Source organism: Lycium barbarum, chromosome 5, assembly GCF_019175385.1.
Source record: "Lycium barbarum isolate Lr01 chromosome 5, ASM1917538v2, whole genome shotgun sequence".
In the NCBI taxonomy this organism is placed as follows: Eukaryota; Viridiplantae; Streptophyta; class Magnoliopsida; order Solanales; family Solanaceae; genus Lycium; species Lycium barbarum.
The window spans coordinates 84,995,685-85,014,172 of NC_083341.1; the positions used below are offsets into that span (position 1 = coordinate 84,995,685).

The following is an 18,488-nucleotide window of genomic DNA, read 5'->3' on the forward strand; positions in this document are numbered from 1 at the left end:
GGGCATGACGCAGCGTCCACAAACAAAAGGACGTCAGTACGAAGAATGTACTGAGTATGTAAAGCATGATCAACATCAATATAGAAACATAATGAACAACACGAAAAATAGCACAAGATGGGAGATGGTAGTATCATCGTCATAGACACTTACTTGCCTTACATAGGATTTTCCATTTCTAATGCGTATTTAGGTACATACATCCATATCCGTATCCGTTCCATATTTGTACTCATATTCATATACATGCCCTTATTCGCATTCATATCATATCACACTCGTATCCATATCATATACATAATCATATCATATACATAGCATTTACATAGCATACCCGACCATGCAGGATCGGTGTTTCATACATACTTGGCCAACCAAGGCTCAAGGTTACTCATACCTGGCCCTACCAAGGCTTCAGGGTTACGTCTACCTGGCCCTACCAAGGCGTCAGGGTTATCCGTACCATCTGCAGAGGTGTGCGCGCGTTACGTAATCATATACATACTTATTTACATATCTTACCCGACCTCATAAGCTCGAGGTTCCATAATAGTCATACATAGACACATATACATAATAGCTCATAAGCATCTTTACTATTTACATCATTATCATAATCGTCACCAACATCATTATGCTATCATCGTCATTCATCACATTTATCTTTAGCGGCTTACTCGTCAGACGATGGATTTAGTACAATGGTTGCATATCAAGAATCATGAGCTTACTAGCTCAGGAGATCAAGCCATTTGAAGGACATCATAGTCTCATAAAAGAGTTAGATATTTGCCCAAATAACCATGCCTTATGAAAGAAGGGTTAGCCTTACATACCTTTTCCGTTCAACTATTCTACACTTGCGCTTTCTCCTCCAATGCTAGCGTTTCTACCTTCGTTAAAGTCATGCTATCATTAGAATCGATAGCTAGCATATATGACCAAAACTAGAGAAAATCGGACAGCATCTCCTTTATTTATACGACATTCCTCCATAGCGTGTATCAAATCCCAAACATCAATGATACATTCACAATACCATAGCAATAGCCATTATTCATTTGTATTATCCACATTTCTTAATTTTTGCTTTCAATTACTCATATCCATGGCTATAACACACAAATTTGTCCATTCACGTACATTGCTCATCTCATGTTCTCAACATCATTTATAACACATTTACATCACAATACATCAAGACTCATAACTCAATTCAAACTATTTCTGAAAAAGGCACTATTCCACATTCATGACCAATTTTGCCATACCTTTGTACAGTCCAAGTATTTCAACTCTTAAATACCTTAAAAAACATAGAAATATCATAAATCTTACCTTAGATGTTGTAGGAACAAGCCTTGGTTGATAATACTCCACTTGAGCAAAACCCTAGTTTATCCCCATTGGGATTTCTTGACTATAATGAGCTTTGATGGGTTTTATTACTCTTGATTCACTTAGTTTATGTTCTTGATCATTAATAATCCTTGAATTCTTGTGGAATAAATGTAGAGAGAGGTTTTAGAGAGAAGGGGTGAAGTGTGGAAATGAAATAATAGCCTTGGTCCCCTCTTTAATAACCCAAAATCTGATTTGAAATAAACAGTCGTCGAAAGTGCACAGTGGTCGTAAACCCAGTTTACGGGCTGTATTCCAGTTTACGGTCCGTACTCTGTGGGCGTGTTTAAGCATAACAGAACCAGAAAGGTATGCTGGAGATCATGGTGATTTACGATCGCAGTTTAGGGGTCGTATTTCAATATACGGTCCGTATTCCAAGTCGTATTTAACCAATTGAACATTCGACAGAAAGTTGATGTTTTGGAAGTTGAAACACGACATGGCAGTTTACGGGCCATATACCACTTTACGGTTCGTATTTCATTTAACGTGCAACTGGACAAAATGCAAATCTGCAACTTTCCACATTTTCAGAACCTATAATTAGTCATTATGGAGCATAACCTATCCCTTATTGTAATTTCCTTTGGAATCTTACTTAGGGTCGTCAAACGTCGTTCCCTTCTTATGAAAATATTGTATACGCTATGACCTTTGTTAGCCTACCCACTGTACGTTCGCGGGGAAATTTTCAAGGTGTAACATTTTTCCCCCCTTAGGAACATTCGTCCTCGAATGTTAAACACTCGGGATCCTGCGAAAATTTCGCCAAAGTTTCCCCTGTAATTTGGCACTACCAATGTTATATCCCGTATTTCGTACATTCGGATATTTCAAGGTGGACGTGGTAGGTTAAGGGCAAGACTATGTTCCAAAGTATTTCAATGTATAAGTTGTTATTAGTATGGAAATATTGAGAAAGGATAAGGGTAAAAAGGGAAATTCACAAAATGGTTCGTGGTAATATTGTGGAAGGCTAGGGGCAAAATGGGGAATTTCAAAAAAAAATGGTCATGAAGCTACTAGGGCCGTGTGACATGTGAGGGAATATGTGTCCATATTTTTATTTGGTGGAGCTAAATTATGTGTATAGAACAAAGCTTATAAGGCAAGACATTAGTCATCTTTATTTTAATTTAAAGAAGCTTCAAGAAAAAGGGTAGGTGGCCACTTGGTATTGGAAGGGCTAAGTATATATATAAACAAGTGGGGGCAAATAAGACATAATCATCTTTCAAGACAAGAAGTTTTGAGAAAAAGAAAAAGAAAGAAGAGAAACATACTAGTGTTTGGCCATGGTGCCAAAAATTTGAGTCCATGGAATTGATCAAGAAAAAATATTTTCTTCTAGTATTCCAACTATTTTGAAGGCCCTCATTAACATGAAGGAGTTGTTGGAGCAAGCAAAGCCTTTATTTGTGTAGTTCACAAGCCCTAGCCGAGTAAAGAAGTTGGGTGAGAAAGGTATGTGTTCAATCCTCTTTTACATACGTTATGGGTGGTTTATGCATGTTATTGTATGAAGAAATGGATGAAATTCATGTAATATATATGTGTGTGGGTGTTGGCCGAATAGTAGCTAGGTGGGTGAGATGTGATGAATTGATTTTATTTAGTAGTTTGATTGTTGTGTTGTGGATTCCATGATGTAAAATGAGGATTTAATGGCTTGAAATGAAGTTATAATCGTTGTGGTGTCGTTGTGGAAGCTAATGTGACACTAGCATGAATTCTTATAAATGAAGTTGTTAATGTAAAATGTTGGTGGAATTCATGAATTTGGAAGTGAGACATTTGTTTGGAAGATTGTAAGTTGGGTTGTTGTGATTGAATTTGAAAGAAGGAAATAGGTTGTTATTGTTCTTGCTGGAATTGGAAGGTTTCGGGTGAAGTAGTATGTTGATTGAGTCGTTTTGAATGTTATGTGAATTGAATTGAATATAAATGAAATGTGGTTAAATTGTATGACAAAGGTTGTTAATGTTAGAATGCGTCTTGAATTGATTGTTGATGTTGTTGGTATGATTGATGGTATTGTTGTTGATAGGTTGGCCGAGTTGAATTCTCGGATTGTTGATTGGTGATTTGGGCCGAGTTAGATTCTCGGGGATGGTGTATTTGCAGGGGAGATGCTGCCGAAATTTCGGCAGATTATAAATGAATTCATTTGAAGGATTAAGACAAGTATATGGTGATGAATCTAATGATTGCGTCAATCTTCTTGAATGTAGACTAGCGATAGCGAACTTGGACGATTAAGCGTAGCTAATAGGACGCGGAACAGGTATGTTAAGGCTCGTCCCTTTCTTTCCAAGGCATGATTCCGATGTTATGATCTCATAATTGCTTCCATATTCTCCTTGTTTTCAAAAGTTAGATGTTGATGATTTCAAGGCATGATTCTTTTCCGATAACCCGTCAATGCTTTCCAAAATGTCCGTATTTTTCCAAAACAAAGGTTTATGGTATTGTAAGCTTTAATGACAATAACGATGGATGTGTTTTACAACGACATTGATGATGTCGAGGATGAGAATATTTCTATGATGACTATGATAAGTATGATTTCATGTTCGAAAGGTACTTGATATGATTATTGCTTTGATTTTTCAAAAATAGCTTCCGAAATGTTCGTAGAAGGTTCTGTACGTCAAACGCTCATAACTTTCTTATACTAAGTCGGATTGACCCGAAACTTGTTTCTGAGCCTTCATGTGTCAATTTATGTACGTACCCATTGAGTCTTAACGCTGCTATTCATTGCTAGTCTCATTTTATAATAATTGTTCCTTCAAGGTGAGACAAAGCGGCCATGGTTATTCCATAATGTAATCGGAGGTTACCGACCTTACGTCACTCTGATGGATACATGACTTTCTTTGGGCTCTCATGCATGCTGCTTATATGATATATGTATATGATATATGTATATGTATATGGGGGATATGGGGAAAAGGGCCATATGTTGCGCTATAGACGCATTGCCACCTGGTCAGTTGGCATAATTTATCATCCCGGACGCGGGACATATGTCGGGGAGCCGACGTATTCGGCGCTATGATATGATATGTTCTATTTTCTATGTATATGAAAAAGAAATGGTTTCAAAGGAAAGATACGCATGCATGGCATCCGTCCTAAGAGGCACTCAGATGTACAGGTTACTCTTTTATCTCATGATATGTTATATATTTCCATTATGTTACTATTCATATTTATATCCCTTACTATGTTACTATTTATGCCTTACATACTCAGTACATTGCTCGTACTGACCCCCTTTTCTTCGGGGGCTGCGTTTCATGCCGCGCAGGTACACCCAGATGAGTAGAAGCTACTATAGAGGATGTTCCAGCGGAGTTGGCAAGCTCCATTTGCTCTGGAGTGTTGCCGAGTCAGAGTGCTATGCTATGATGTCTTGGTTGAAGTTAGAGACTTTGCAGAAAGAGTCATGGGTGTAGTATGTCAGTCTTGAAAGCGACTTCACCAGCCGATGTGTCTTTATATTTTATGTTACAGATCCCACATGGCCACAAATTTTGTTTGAATTGAGTACAAAGAAAAGAAAAATTCTGGAAGCTTTACTATGTTTTCCACTTCTTATTGTTGTGAGAGTTTAAAGAGGTTAAGTATGTAATAAGAGTTAGCGGGTTCGCTCAGCTCCGAATATGGGGTCGGGTGCCCATCACACCCTAGTAAGATCGGGGTGTGAAAAAGTGGTATCAGAGAAGGTTGTCCTAGGGGTTGTCTGCAAAGTCGTGTCCAGTAGAGTCCTGTTTATGGGTGTGAAGCCGGCCACATTTATAAACAGGAGGCTCTGGATGGCTGAGATGTATCGTTTACATATGTATGCTCTGTAAGGTATTGTTGATATTTGCTGCGTACAGATTTGGAATAGTAAGGATTGCAAAGGAGATTCTGTCCGAATTGTTCAAAAATCAGGTCATTTAGTTAAGTACGTCTAATAGAAGGAAGCGTGGAAAGGAAATATCGTAAACGGACGATAAGTGGGATGAGTTGTTTCAGAAAGGTTATGGATTTGGTATGACACGAAGAATAATAGCGAGAAAGACGATTAGCAGCCTAGAGGGTTAAAATGGATAATGTTCGAGGCTTAGTAGGAATAAGGTCTGCTAAAGGATTCAGAGAAAGTCGACAATTAGTTTTGTTGTGGATTATTAGGTAAGGATGGTGAGTGGAAGTTCGAACAGACTGATAATCGGGTATGCGTAAGTAACGGCGACGAAGGTATATTCGTTACCATCAGGAATCTAGGAACCTAGGACGAAAGGTAGTGATACACGAAGATGAAGGATAAAATAGTAATTGTAAAGGGAAGGACGTGTTATGGGAATTTCTCGGAATCTATAAGACCTCGACTTGCTCCAGATCATGTAATAAAGGTCATGCGAGGAAGTGGACGCGGTTATATTAGCATTAAGGCACCGGATTTCATCAAAGTTACGAGGTTAAGCGTGCTAAGGTGGGAGCAATAGCAAAATCAATCTCCCGATCGGGAGGAAGGCCTGGGAGTTCTTCCGAGACACATCCGGAAATTCATTTACTACGGGAACTGACTGAAGAGTCAGCGATTCAGCTTCTACATCTTGAACCCGAACTAGATGGTAAATGCAACCTTTCGTGATCATTTTCCGTGCCTTTAGATAGGAAATAAACCTACCCTTTGGTGACGCCGTATTCCCTTTCCATTCTAGGACTGGTTCTCCCAGAAATTGGAAACGAACCATCTTCATTCTACAATCAACGTTGGCATAACAAGAAGCCAACAAATCCATGCCCATAATAACATCAAAATCCTCAATTTCTAACTCATGCAAATCAATAATGCTACGCCGATCACAAATCACAATTATACAATTTCTATATACTGGCTAGCTATTACCGATTCACCCACGGGTGTAGACACCTCAAAAGGTTTAATCGACTCCGGTTCGACTCTAAATCGACCCGCAATATACGGAGTAACATATGACAAGGTGGAGCCCGGATCAATCAAAGCATATACATCATGAGAAAATACCGATAATATACCTGTGACCACGTCAGGAGAAGACTCAAGATCTTGGCGTCCAGCCAAAGCATAAACACGGTGCTGAGGACCGCTAGAACTGGGAACTCTCCCTCTGCCTCTACCATGGACGACTGGCGCATGTGAACCTGGCCCCATAGGGCTTACAAATGCTGAAGATCCGGCTACCGACCCTGAAGGCTGGATCCTACCTCTACCATGAACTGAGGGGCAATCACGCATAATATGGCCTGGTCGACCACATGAATAGCAAACATCTGAACCTATTCGGCATCGACCCCAATTCAACTTCCCACACTGGGACCATCGTGGTACGGGTGGCCTTGCCTGACCCGTATCATCTCTAAACTGAGACCCCGAATAACTTTGACTCGGCCCGGAACGAGGAGGTCTATCAAATCTCTGGCCTGAAAACCGTGGAGATGCACTAGTCATAGAATAGCCTGAGTGCCTAAAAATCTACTATATGTGCCCACCTCTAAATTCACCCATCGGGCCTGAAGATCTGGCCCTCTTGCTATGGCCTCTATCCTGCTCGCGTTCACTTCTCTGCTGTTGTAAACGTTCTTCTAAGTTCTGAGCATGAGCCTGAATGCCTGCAATATCCACATTCTCCTGAATGGACGCGGTCAAACATCTATCAATCAAATGTGGCCCTAGGCCCTTCAAATATCGGTGTACCTGGTCACCCATATCCGCTACCATGGCCGAAGCATACTTAGCCAAGGAATTGAAGCGGAGACTATACTATAGAGAACTCATGATACCTTGCCTCAAATTCAAGAATTTATCGGCCCTAGCTCGCCGAACTTCTGGAGGCATATAGTGTCGGAGGAAAGCATCAATAAACTCTTGCCATACCGGGGGAGGTGCATTGGCTCCCCGTGAAGCCATCCAAACCGTATACAATTGGATCGAGACATCTCTCAATCTATACGATGCTAACTCCACCGATTCGGTGTCCGAAGCATATATCAAACGAAGCGTCCTCAACATACCATCGATGAAGTCCTAAGGGTCCTCCTCTGGCTTTGACCCAAAGAATTCCGGAGAGTTCAAAGTAATGAAATCACGGGCTCTTCCACTAACAGCCCTATCACTTGCCCCGTACTTTGCCACTGAGTCTGAGCAGCAACCAACTGAGTAAGCAAATGTATGGCCTCTTTTACATCTTGGCCTGAAGCATCCGATGGAGGAGCTGGAGGTGTTGGAGCTGGGGCTGAGGCTCCCTCACGCTCCTCTAATATAGGTACTGATCGAGAGGACTAAGATTGAGCCGCACTCTGGGACTCACTTTCCTCTACAACCGGTGGCGGTGCTCTTGCAGCCCGCTTTTCTGCCACCGTCTTGACCCTTTGGGCTACTGTAGCCTTTCTCTTTACAGGCATTTCTGGAATACACAACACACGATTAAGGGACAAGAATTTCTTATATCATAGCTCTATCGTACGATTCTTATGAAGAAATGTCATTTATTCCTAAAATGCCTGCAGCTTCTTGTTTATAAGTGTGGCGCGCAACACACCCATAACCAAGACTCTACTAGACACGGCTCGCAGACACACCATAGGACTGAACTGCTCTGATACCACTTTTGTCACGACCCGTCTAGGGGACCGCGATGAGCGCCCGGTGCTAGCCCACCCGGGCACCCCTTGGCTTAAACTCATACTTACATTTAGGTGAGCCACATAATTAAACATACATTTCTATTCATCATTCGTGCTAGTACCATCAGACGACAATGATTTCATATCATGGTTGGCATCTATACCATGTCAATGTACATGAGCCGACAAGGCTATCAAAACGATACACAAAACATAGACCGACAAGGCCAGACATATCTAACCATATACACATGTCTACGAGCCTCTAAGAAGAGTATAACAAATCACATAAGAGGGACAGGACCCCGCTCTGCCCATGATTTTATACACAAAATAATAAGTACCCAAAAGCTGTAGCTCCGAATGAAGTGGAGCTCTGCTATGTAGTCTCTGAGAATGTAGCTATGAATCAAGTCTGTCTCCCTGCGCACCTGCGAGCATGACGCAGCGTCCACAAACAAAAGGACGTCAGTACGAAGAATGTACTGATTTTGTAAAGCATGATCAACATCAATATAGAAACATAATGAACAACATGAAAAATAGCACAAGATAGGAGATGTTAGTATCATCGTCATAGACACTTACTTGCCTTGCATAGGATCTTTCCGTTTCTAAGGCGTATTTACGTACATACATCCGTATCCGTATCTGTTCCATATCTATACTCATATTCGTATACATTCCCTTATTCGCATTCATATCATATCACACTCGTATTCATACTCGTATCCATATCATATATATAATCATATCATATACATAGCATTTACATAGCATACCCGACCATGCAGGATCGGTGTTTCATACATACTTGGCCAACCAAGGCTCAAGGTTACTCATACCTGGCCCTACCAAGGCTTCAGGGTTATCCGTACCATCTGCAGAGGTGTGCGCGCGTTACGTAATCATATACATACTTATTTACATATCGTACCCGGCCTCATAAGCTCGGGGTTCCATAATAGTCATACATAGACACATATACATAATAGCTCATAAGCATCTTTACTATTTACATCATTATCATAATCGTCACCAACATCATTATACTATCATCGTCATTCATCACATTTATCTTTATCGGCTTACTCGTCATACGAGGGATTTAGTACAATCGTAGCGTATCAAGAATCATGAGCTTACTAGCTCGGGAGATCAAGTCATTTGAAGGACATCAAAGTCCCATAGAAGAGTTAGATATTTGGCCAAAGAACCATGCGTTATGAAATAAGGGTTAGCCTTACATACCTTTTCCGTTCAACTATTCTACACTCCCGCTTTCTCCTCCAATTCTAGCGTTTCTACCTTCATTAAAGTCATACTATAATTAGAATCGATAGCTAGCATATATGACCAAAACTAGAGAAAATCGGACAGCATCACCTTTATTTATACGACATTCCTCCATAGCGTATATCAACTCCCAAACGTCAATGATACATTCACAATACAATAGCAATAGCCATTATTCATCCGCATTATCCACATTTATTAATTTTTGCTTTCAATTACTCATATCCATGGCTATAACACACAACTTTGTCCAGTCACGTACATTGCTCATCTCATGTTCTCAACATCATTTATAACACATTTACATCACAATACATCAAGACTCATAACTCAATTCAAACTATTTCTCAAAAAGGCACTATTCCACATTCATGACCCATTTTGCCATACTTTCTACAATCCAAGTATTTCAACTCTTAAATGCCTTAAACAACATATAAATATCATAAATCTTAACTTAGATGTTGTAGGAACAAGCATTGGTTGGTAATACTCCACTTGAGCAAAACCCTAGTTTATCTCCATTGCGATTTCTTGACTTGAATGAGCTTTGATGGGTTTTCTTACTCTTGATTCACTTAGTTTATGTTCTTGATCATTAATAATCCTTGAATTATTGTGGAATAAATGTAGAGAGAGGTTTTAGAGAGAAGGGGTGAAGTGTGGAAATGAAATAATAGCCTTGGTCCCCTTTTTAATAACCCAAAATCTAATTTGAAATAAACAGTCGTCGAAAGTGCACAGTGGTCGTAAACCCAGTTTACGGGTTGTATTCCAGTTTACGGTCCCTATTCTGTGGGCGTATTTAAGCATAACAAAACCAAAAAGGTATGTTGGAGATCATGGTGCTTTACGATAGCAGTTTACGGGCCATATTTCAATTTACGGTCCGTATTCCAAGTCGTATTTAACCATTTGAACATTCGACAGAAAGTTGAAGTTTTGGAAGTTGAAATACGACATTGCAGTTTACGGGCCGTATACCACTTTACGGTCCGTATTTCATTTTACGTGCAACTGGCCAAAATGCAAATATGCAACTTTCCACATTTTCAGAACCTATAATTAGTTATTATGGAGCATAACCTATCTCTTATTGCAATTGCCTTTGGAATCTTACTTAGGGTCGTCAAACGTCGTTCCCTTCTTATTAAAACATCGTATACGCTATGCCCTTTGTTAGCCTACCCACTGTATGTTCTCGGGGAAATTTTCAAGGTGTAACAACTTTGGAAGATAATCATGCTGAATCTTAATCCATTTATCTGAAATTTTAAATCTCTGGGGATGAGAGGCTAATAAATCAACTTCAACCTTTACCTTTGCACATCTTGGCCTGGTTTTCTTATAGGTTGCCATATCTACTGTTAAAGGCCTTCCCACAATAGAAGTTATTGAAAGCACAATCGCTGTTGCAAAGAATTTTTTAGAGAGATTTGGAAAACTTATCCAAGCAACTACAACTACGGTCTCCTCCCCCGGGAAAAACCATGGATCCCAAATTAGTGACCTCATTTGACGATATGTGTCATTAACTTTCAAATAATATGTTGGCGTAGAAAGAATCTGCACATAATCTTCTAGCAATGATGATCTGATCAACAAATGCCTATTTTCTGTCAAACCAATTGTGCAATGCCCTTTGATTTCACATTAGTTTGGTATAGCCTTTCTTAATTCTCGCACATCTAGTTTACCAGATGAAAAATTCCACAGAATTTAATATTGTAGGTTCTCTTGGATGATGAGTTGTTTCACCTTGGAAGATTTCCAAGTAACATGAGGTTGTCCATGCAAATATGCTACTGGCTTGTGTGGACGACTTGCATGGGCTTGATTGTTATGCATGGTTTCAATTGATTGGTATAGCTGGATGTAGTTGGTGGTTATGGAGGGATTAGAGATGGTTGAGCAACCTAAGGAGGAGGCTATCAGTCGGTCAGATTGGCCATAGTTGGCTGGAACTAGGGTTTTGCTTAGGGTTTCAGTTCTTAGGGTTACGTTTTCCTAAAGAGAAAATTACTTTCTTCCGGTATACAATTTCAGTATTATATATATATAAATTGCTAGTGGTTCTTTATCAAATTTTAGTTATATTTAATTAGCATAGAGAAGTCTTGTTTATCCACTTAGGAATTATTCACGAGTCTTACTTGGTACCCTATCATTGGTACTTAGCCTATTTGGGCTTGCCTACTTCATGCTAGGACGATATATGATGAGGTAGGTGGTGTTACACCCCGTATCTTAGAACTAAGGTTAGACTCGTATCGTTAGAGTTTTAGCAAAAAAATTGAAAGTTTGTACGTATTACGAAAATGGTTGACAAGCCTACTTCGGGCACCCACAACCCCTTTATTCATTGAGAATTTGAAAAAGATTCCTTATTGAAACTTGTAGTACGTAGAAATACCTTTGTTAGGCATATAAGGACCAGGCCAATTGGAGTTCGGAGCAAGGAGATATGATCATCTCAAAATGGCCAATAGAGAGGTGCTTAAGATTCAGTAGAATCGACTAAGTTTTTTATACGTCATCCTTCCAGCCCAATTATAGGAAAATCCGTTGATAATTTGAGAAAACTTAAAACATGAAAGTTCTAGCCCTTTGAAATAACTTTCCAACGGTATATTGTGGAGCCCGAACGGTATACGTCTTACTCTACTCATACCTTACATACTATATCGTGCTCATGTTAGCATTTTACACTCCATGAATATGATTCAAGAGTGAAGACTCCATTATGATAGTGGTCTATTCTTTTAAAATGAAGTTTCCTATATGATTTGTACCTATAATTCATTTTCCCTCAAACATTCATAATCCTTCCACGATAATAATCAAGATGATCCAAGGTATTAATATCTATGTTTCAGAGAGAACAAGGTACGATTCAAAGTAAGGTACGTTCCAATTTCAAAGTGAGATCCTTTCAGGTACTTTATGGTACTGATATCAAAATTATTCTACGCAGATTCAATGTATTCATGTCGTACCCACGATAGAGCTTATGCTATATGTTAGGATCATATTTCTGTTGTATGACTCAAGTCTGTCTCATTAGCACCGAGTTGCGCTTACGTTCAAAGCCCAAGTAGTACTTCTACCTAATATGTCTGTCATAGTGATATATGAACATCTATGATCAAACCTCTAAGTTTTCGGATCCCATCTTCGCTCAGCAAACAGATCTCCTGCTGTAACATAACAATTTATGTTTTTCAACATTGAGGTTTCATGTTATGATGTCCATGTTTTCACGCATTCAGATCTCATGTCAGTTCAGTACTCATGTATCCACGTCGGTCAGTATTCATGCATTCATGTTCCATGTCATACTCCTCACGTCCATGCAATCGTGTCATGTCTATTCTAGTGTTCCAGTACTAATGTCATTCGTGCCTACGAAGTCTTCTCAAATCTCATGTATAGTATCCATGTATTCTTTCGCTTCAGTACCTATGTGTTCATGTCAGATCGAGATTCATGAAAATTATCATTCACGTATTCATGTCAGTCCAGTATTCATGTTAGCCATGTTCATGTTCCAATACCCTATTATGCCATGGCATGCGTGTTATGATGCCCTTTGTAGTTTGTGTTGTGCTCTGGTTAGCGGGTAGGGGGTTGAGTTGTTAGGGCCAGATTTAGTCTATTAGGCTATGGAAAAAAAGTAAAGTTGATCCAAGGGCATTTGAGAACGGCTCAGAGTCTCCAGAAGTTCTATACCATTTAGAGGAGAAGGAACTTAGAGTTTCAAGTTGATGATTGGGTGTTTCTAAAGATTTCACCTAGGAAAGGTGTGAGGAGATTTTGACAAGAAAGGAAAGCTTAGTCCCAGATATATTGGACCTTACAAAATCCTGCAGAGGGTTGGTCAAGTAGCTTATGAACTTGAGTTGCCACAAGATTTGGTTGTTATACACCCAGTGTTTCATGTATCCATATTGAGAAAGTATGTGGGCGACCCGTCATTGGTTGTTCCTGTTGATACTATTGCGGTTAAGGATGGTTTGACCTATAAGGAGATCCCCGTAGCCATTCTTGATCGTTAGGTTATCAAGTTGAGAACTAAGGAAGTTGCCTCAGTTAAAGTTTTATGGAGAAGTCAAAAGTTGAGGAGGCTACATGGGAAGCCGAAGAAGATATGAAATCCAAGTATCCGTACTTGGAGCCCATTTGGATTGGCTTATAGGTTGCTAGCTTTTTGAGTGTTTGGCTAGCTAGCTTAAAGCCACTTTGTGCTTAAAATAAGCCCAAAAAAAAATAATTGGGCATGTTTGGCTTAGCTCATCTAAAGCAGCCAAACAAAATAAGTTGGGCTACCCCAACTTATAAGCTGTTTTCAGCTTATAAGTTGTTTTTTTTAAGCCCATCAAAACAGGCTCTTGTTTGAGGAACCGACAAAGAATGCTCAAGGTAACTAACTTCTATATCTATGTAATGTCCCTTACATATTCATGTCCCATGTTTGACGTTCATAGTCATGTCCCATGATTGATAGTCATGTCCCATTTTCATAGTCATGTCTCATGCTTTAGTATTCATATTTCCATGTAATCATGTCATGTCAGCTCAGTCCCTATGTCTCATAACATGTTTCCTTCACGTTCATATATTCAAGCCATGTCCAACCATATTCTTAACCATGACCCATCATTCGAGGATGAATGATCCCAAGAGGGAGATAATGTTACACCCCGTATCTTAGAACTAAGATTAGACTCGTATCGTTAGAGTTTTAGCAGAATATTTGAAAGTTTGACCGTATTACGAAAGTGGTTGACAAGCCTACTTCGGGCACCCATAACCCCTTGATTCGTTGAGAATTTGGTAAAGGTTCCTTAATAAAAGTTGTCGTACGTAGATATACCATTTCAGGCATATAAGGACTAGGCCAATTGGAGTTCAGAGCAAAGAGAGATGATCATCTCAAAATGGCCAATAGAGAGTTGCTTAAGATTCGGTAGAATCAACTAAGTTTTCGATGCGTCTGCCTTCCAGCCCAATTACAGGAAAATACGTTGATAATTTGAGAATACATGAAACATAAAAGTTGTATCCCTTTTAAATATCTTTCTAACGGTATATTGTGAAGCCCGAACGAAGCATTGTGCTAGGAGTTATTCCCATTTTAAGAAAATAGTTGACTGAGTGTAAAAGTGACAGAGGAGCTAGCTGAGCTCGCCCCAAAGGGAGGCAAGGGCTCGCCTTGGGCCGCACTCAGCGAGGTAGCGGTCAAAAAGTGGAAACAATTCAAGAAAATCGTCTAAGTGTAAAATGGATAAGAGAGCTCGCCCCAAAGTGAGGCAGGGGCAAGCCATAGACCGCGCTCGGCGAGCCTGCGGGTCCAAAATGTCCCATGCTATAAATTCAACACTTAAATCGAAATTTCATTTATCAAACATTCCAACTTCATTCTAAAGCCCTAAGCAGCCATTTTCTTCCTCTCCTCATCCTCCCACATCAAGGTAAGATCGCTCTAACGATTCCTAAGTAATTCTAACATTAATTCATGAATTGTAACATGATTCTTCAACCAAAACATAGCATTTCCAAGGTAAATCCTTCTCGGGCGATTCAAAGCTAGAGTTTTGGTGTTCTTCGTCAGAGAAGCAGTTTAGTTTGTTGGAGTAGAGCGTTTACAGGTATGTAGGGCTTCTATCTACGTGTGGGAACATCTTTGTTCCTCCCCACGCCATGTTCTTCCATGATTATACAAAAGTTCACCAAAAACTAGAGTTTTTAGCCAAGTCCATGTCCCATGATTTACCATATTTGAAATATATATTCGTTGTTGTATTCCTAATCTTCCATTTTGGTTATTGGGAATCCGTCCGTAATCCATGAAAACCCATATATTGCATTCCATGGGTTCCTACGCGCAAGTTATGAAATATTATGCTTACTTTCATGAATATCCTACATGTCTATACTTTGTCATGCAAATAAATTATATAATCTCTATCTATGTTATGATAAAAGATATCCATGTTATAATACAATTCATGTTTTTACGAAATTCATGGGCTTCTCAGCCAACTATATCATGTTCATGTTACTGGGAGTTGCACAGATTACCGAGAAGGTTTTATACCTGAAATTACGTATGCCAACGTAGGATAAGGAGCGCTCCGCCCAATAGGACAATTCCTTCATATATTCCCCATTGAGGGATTTGGATCCATTCATGCTCATGCTCACGTCTTGTACCCCAGTAAGGTACAGGGCGGCTTAGCTGATCGGGCAGAGATCAGATGCCACGTGTTAATGTGGTGGTTACATGTAGATTATACTAATGCTCTCCCACATATAATTTTACTCATGTTATATATATGTGTGTGTGTGTGTATGTGTCTATATATATATATGTATATATGTTCATGTCAGATATTCATGTTCATGACCAGGTTTCAATTTCAGTTTCAGCTCTTATCATGTTATTTCATGTGTCATGTTTATATCATTCAGTTGCTTTACATACTAGTACATTCAATGTGCTGACGTCCCTTTTTTATTGCCCGGGGGCCTGCATTTCACGATGCAGGTACGGATTTATAGGACGACGCATCTGCTCAGTAGGACTTTACACATATCAGCTTGTTGATGAGCCTCATCTTCTTCGGAGTTTAGTCATTATTTATTTTATGTTAGTTATGCATTTAAGGTATGTTGGGGGCCTTGTCCCAACAGTTATGTTTAGCAGTTCAAACTCATGTTAGAGGTTTCATAGACTAATTAGTCAGTCATGTTATGTCAGATAATCAGAGTCGTTTAGCCATCTTTGGCTCCGCATTTTGACAATCCGCATTCATGTTTTAAACAAGTATTTTTATTTGATATTTTGAAATCTCATGTTTATTAAGGCTCATCATGTTTTATGTCATATTCTGCTCATGTTATGCCTCATGATGATTCAGCAAGTCATGTGGTTCGCTCGGTCACATGCAGTAAGACACCGAGTGCCGTCTTACGCCAGGCCATGGTTCGGGGCGTGACAGGTGGCTAGTGGGGCTAGTAGATTTAGTTGGTCAGCTTTGTCGACTCTTCCCAGTGGTAGCTAGTATTTTTCAGCTTATTTGGTATTAATAAACATTTTCATTATATTTGGAGAATGCCCCCACATACTTTCATTCATATTCAGTCCTTAGGAGCTCAGGACTTGGTTGGTAGATTTAGATGTTTGGAAGTTGTTATATTAAAATCCTTACTCGGTTTCAGACATTGCAGGCATTGTTGAGTAATGACTATATTAGCTTTAATTGATATACTAAGTGCAATGGTAAATTTCAGTCAGCTAGAATACGGTTCATTTAACATGTAATACAGATCATGTGCCAATCACGTCTCACCTCAATTTTGGGGAGCGACAATTAATTCGGCCATAAGTTGATCGTAACCATTTTCATTGTTGTTGTTCTATTGTATGGTTTAATGAGAGGTAAAAAGTATCACAATTAAACAATTTAGCCACATCTAATGTTTAATCAATTCCGAAAATAATCCAGTAATTATAATCATGGAAAAGAAAAGAAAAATAAAAATAAAAGAACAAATGAAGAACAATGATCTAGTAATACTATGATAAAAGGGTTGATTCAATAGGAAAAATAAATGGACAATATTAATGCTGATCTTATTAGTGTAGGATAGAAGAATAAACAAAACAGAACCTATAGTAATATATCTTGATGTTGTTAATGTTGGAAATATTAAGAAAAATACTTCATCACGAACACGTGTAGGGACTTTTCTTTTTCACGAAAACTTGTAGGAACTTCTTCTAAGCTTGAAGAAAATATTTGATCACGAAAAATTGTAGAGAATTCTTCGTAGCTTGAGGCATGCCAATGGCACTGTCCTTAAGGATATTTCACCAGTATGGGTGTATCCCTCAGGATTCAACAAGCTCTTCTAGTACAAAACTAGAAGCCAGAACCTAACAAAGATTTATCTTATATAAACTCAGCAATACAAAATATATGGAAGGAAGAACTTTTCTTGATGTATCTATTTTCTACATCCTTCAACAGTGAAGCCAAAGAAATTATATTCTCTCTCACAGAGTGAACAACACCACAGGATTTTATAGATCAGAAAACCATATAATGAGAGGTTGGATCCACTAAATGATACAACGGACAAATGCCAATAAAGAGAAAGGATTAAACGGCAATAATGAGAGGAAATAATAGGTTGTTCAAGAGTCAAAAGAAACGTTAGAGACAACGATGAAATTATCTCATTAACTCCCATTTAGGACTAATCAAGGGAATTCAAAATTCATTTCTAATGAAGAAATTAAATGGCTATTGAATAGAAGGATCTGCAATCATGTTGTACCTTTTGAGATACCACAAATTTCTAACAATAGAGGTATTTGCTGGCTGACAGTGACTTGAAACCGGCAAAGAGGGCAAGAGTTGTGAAGGGAAAGCCAGTTGGTAAGACAATATGAATGGAAAACATGCCCACAAGCGACTTGTTTGGCAGCAACACTCGATTCGAAACTTTCCATGCACACTGTACAAACGTTACCAACCACGTCAACTGCAGGCATTTCACGAACAATTTGGGCGAAAGAAACATCCGTCATTGGTTTCATGTGGCTGTTATTGTTACAGACAGAAATTTCAGGCTCTGGTATAGTCAAAGCCATGTCGAGGTCGAAAAGTTCATCCAATGCCATTCTGCTTAACATTTTTCTTTGCGTAATAGTAATGCTTAGCACTAGCTAGTATATTAGTCGTATTTGATAACGCATAGAATAGCTCTTACACCAGTATATATAGTACAGGCAATATTTCCCCCAGCCCCCAAAGCATATCACGTGGTTTCCTGGATACGGTTAGTTGGGTTCGAGGGTGCAACGTATCTTTTTTTTACTTTTTCTTTTTCTCTTTTTGATATGTGCAAAATATATATTATTTCCTCCATATTCAAAAGGACATGATTAAAGATACACGATGCATTGATTATTAAATACTTATCAATCGGTTGGTTAATACTCCCTCCGTCACAATTTACATGAGAGTTTTACTATTTGAAGAGCCAAAAAGTTCTTTCTTTAATTAGGATTTTCTCCAACTCTTTCCAATATTATAAATTATAAATTATTAATTACGCAG

At 39.0% G+C, this 18,488-nt stretch overlaps 1 protein-coding gene across 1 annotated transcript; it reads right to left on the reverse strand.

Moving 5' to 3' along the window:
• Window positions 1–8,139: 8,139 nt before the first annotated feature.
• Window positions 8,140–18,102, reverse strand: LOC132642548 (uncharacterized). The gene is made up of 2 exons (XM_060359685.1): window positions 17,704–18,102; window positions 8,140–8,495 (listed from the first exon to the last, which is right to left on the reverse strand). Exons 1-2 carry the CDS (start codon window positions 18,059–18,061, stop codon window positions 8,467–8,469), a joined length of 387 nt encoding a protein of 128 aa, XP_060215668.1. The 5' UTR covers window positions 18,062–18,102; the 3' UTR covers window positions 8,140–8,466.
• Between the last annotated feature and the right edge of the window lie 386 nt (window positions 18,103–18,488).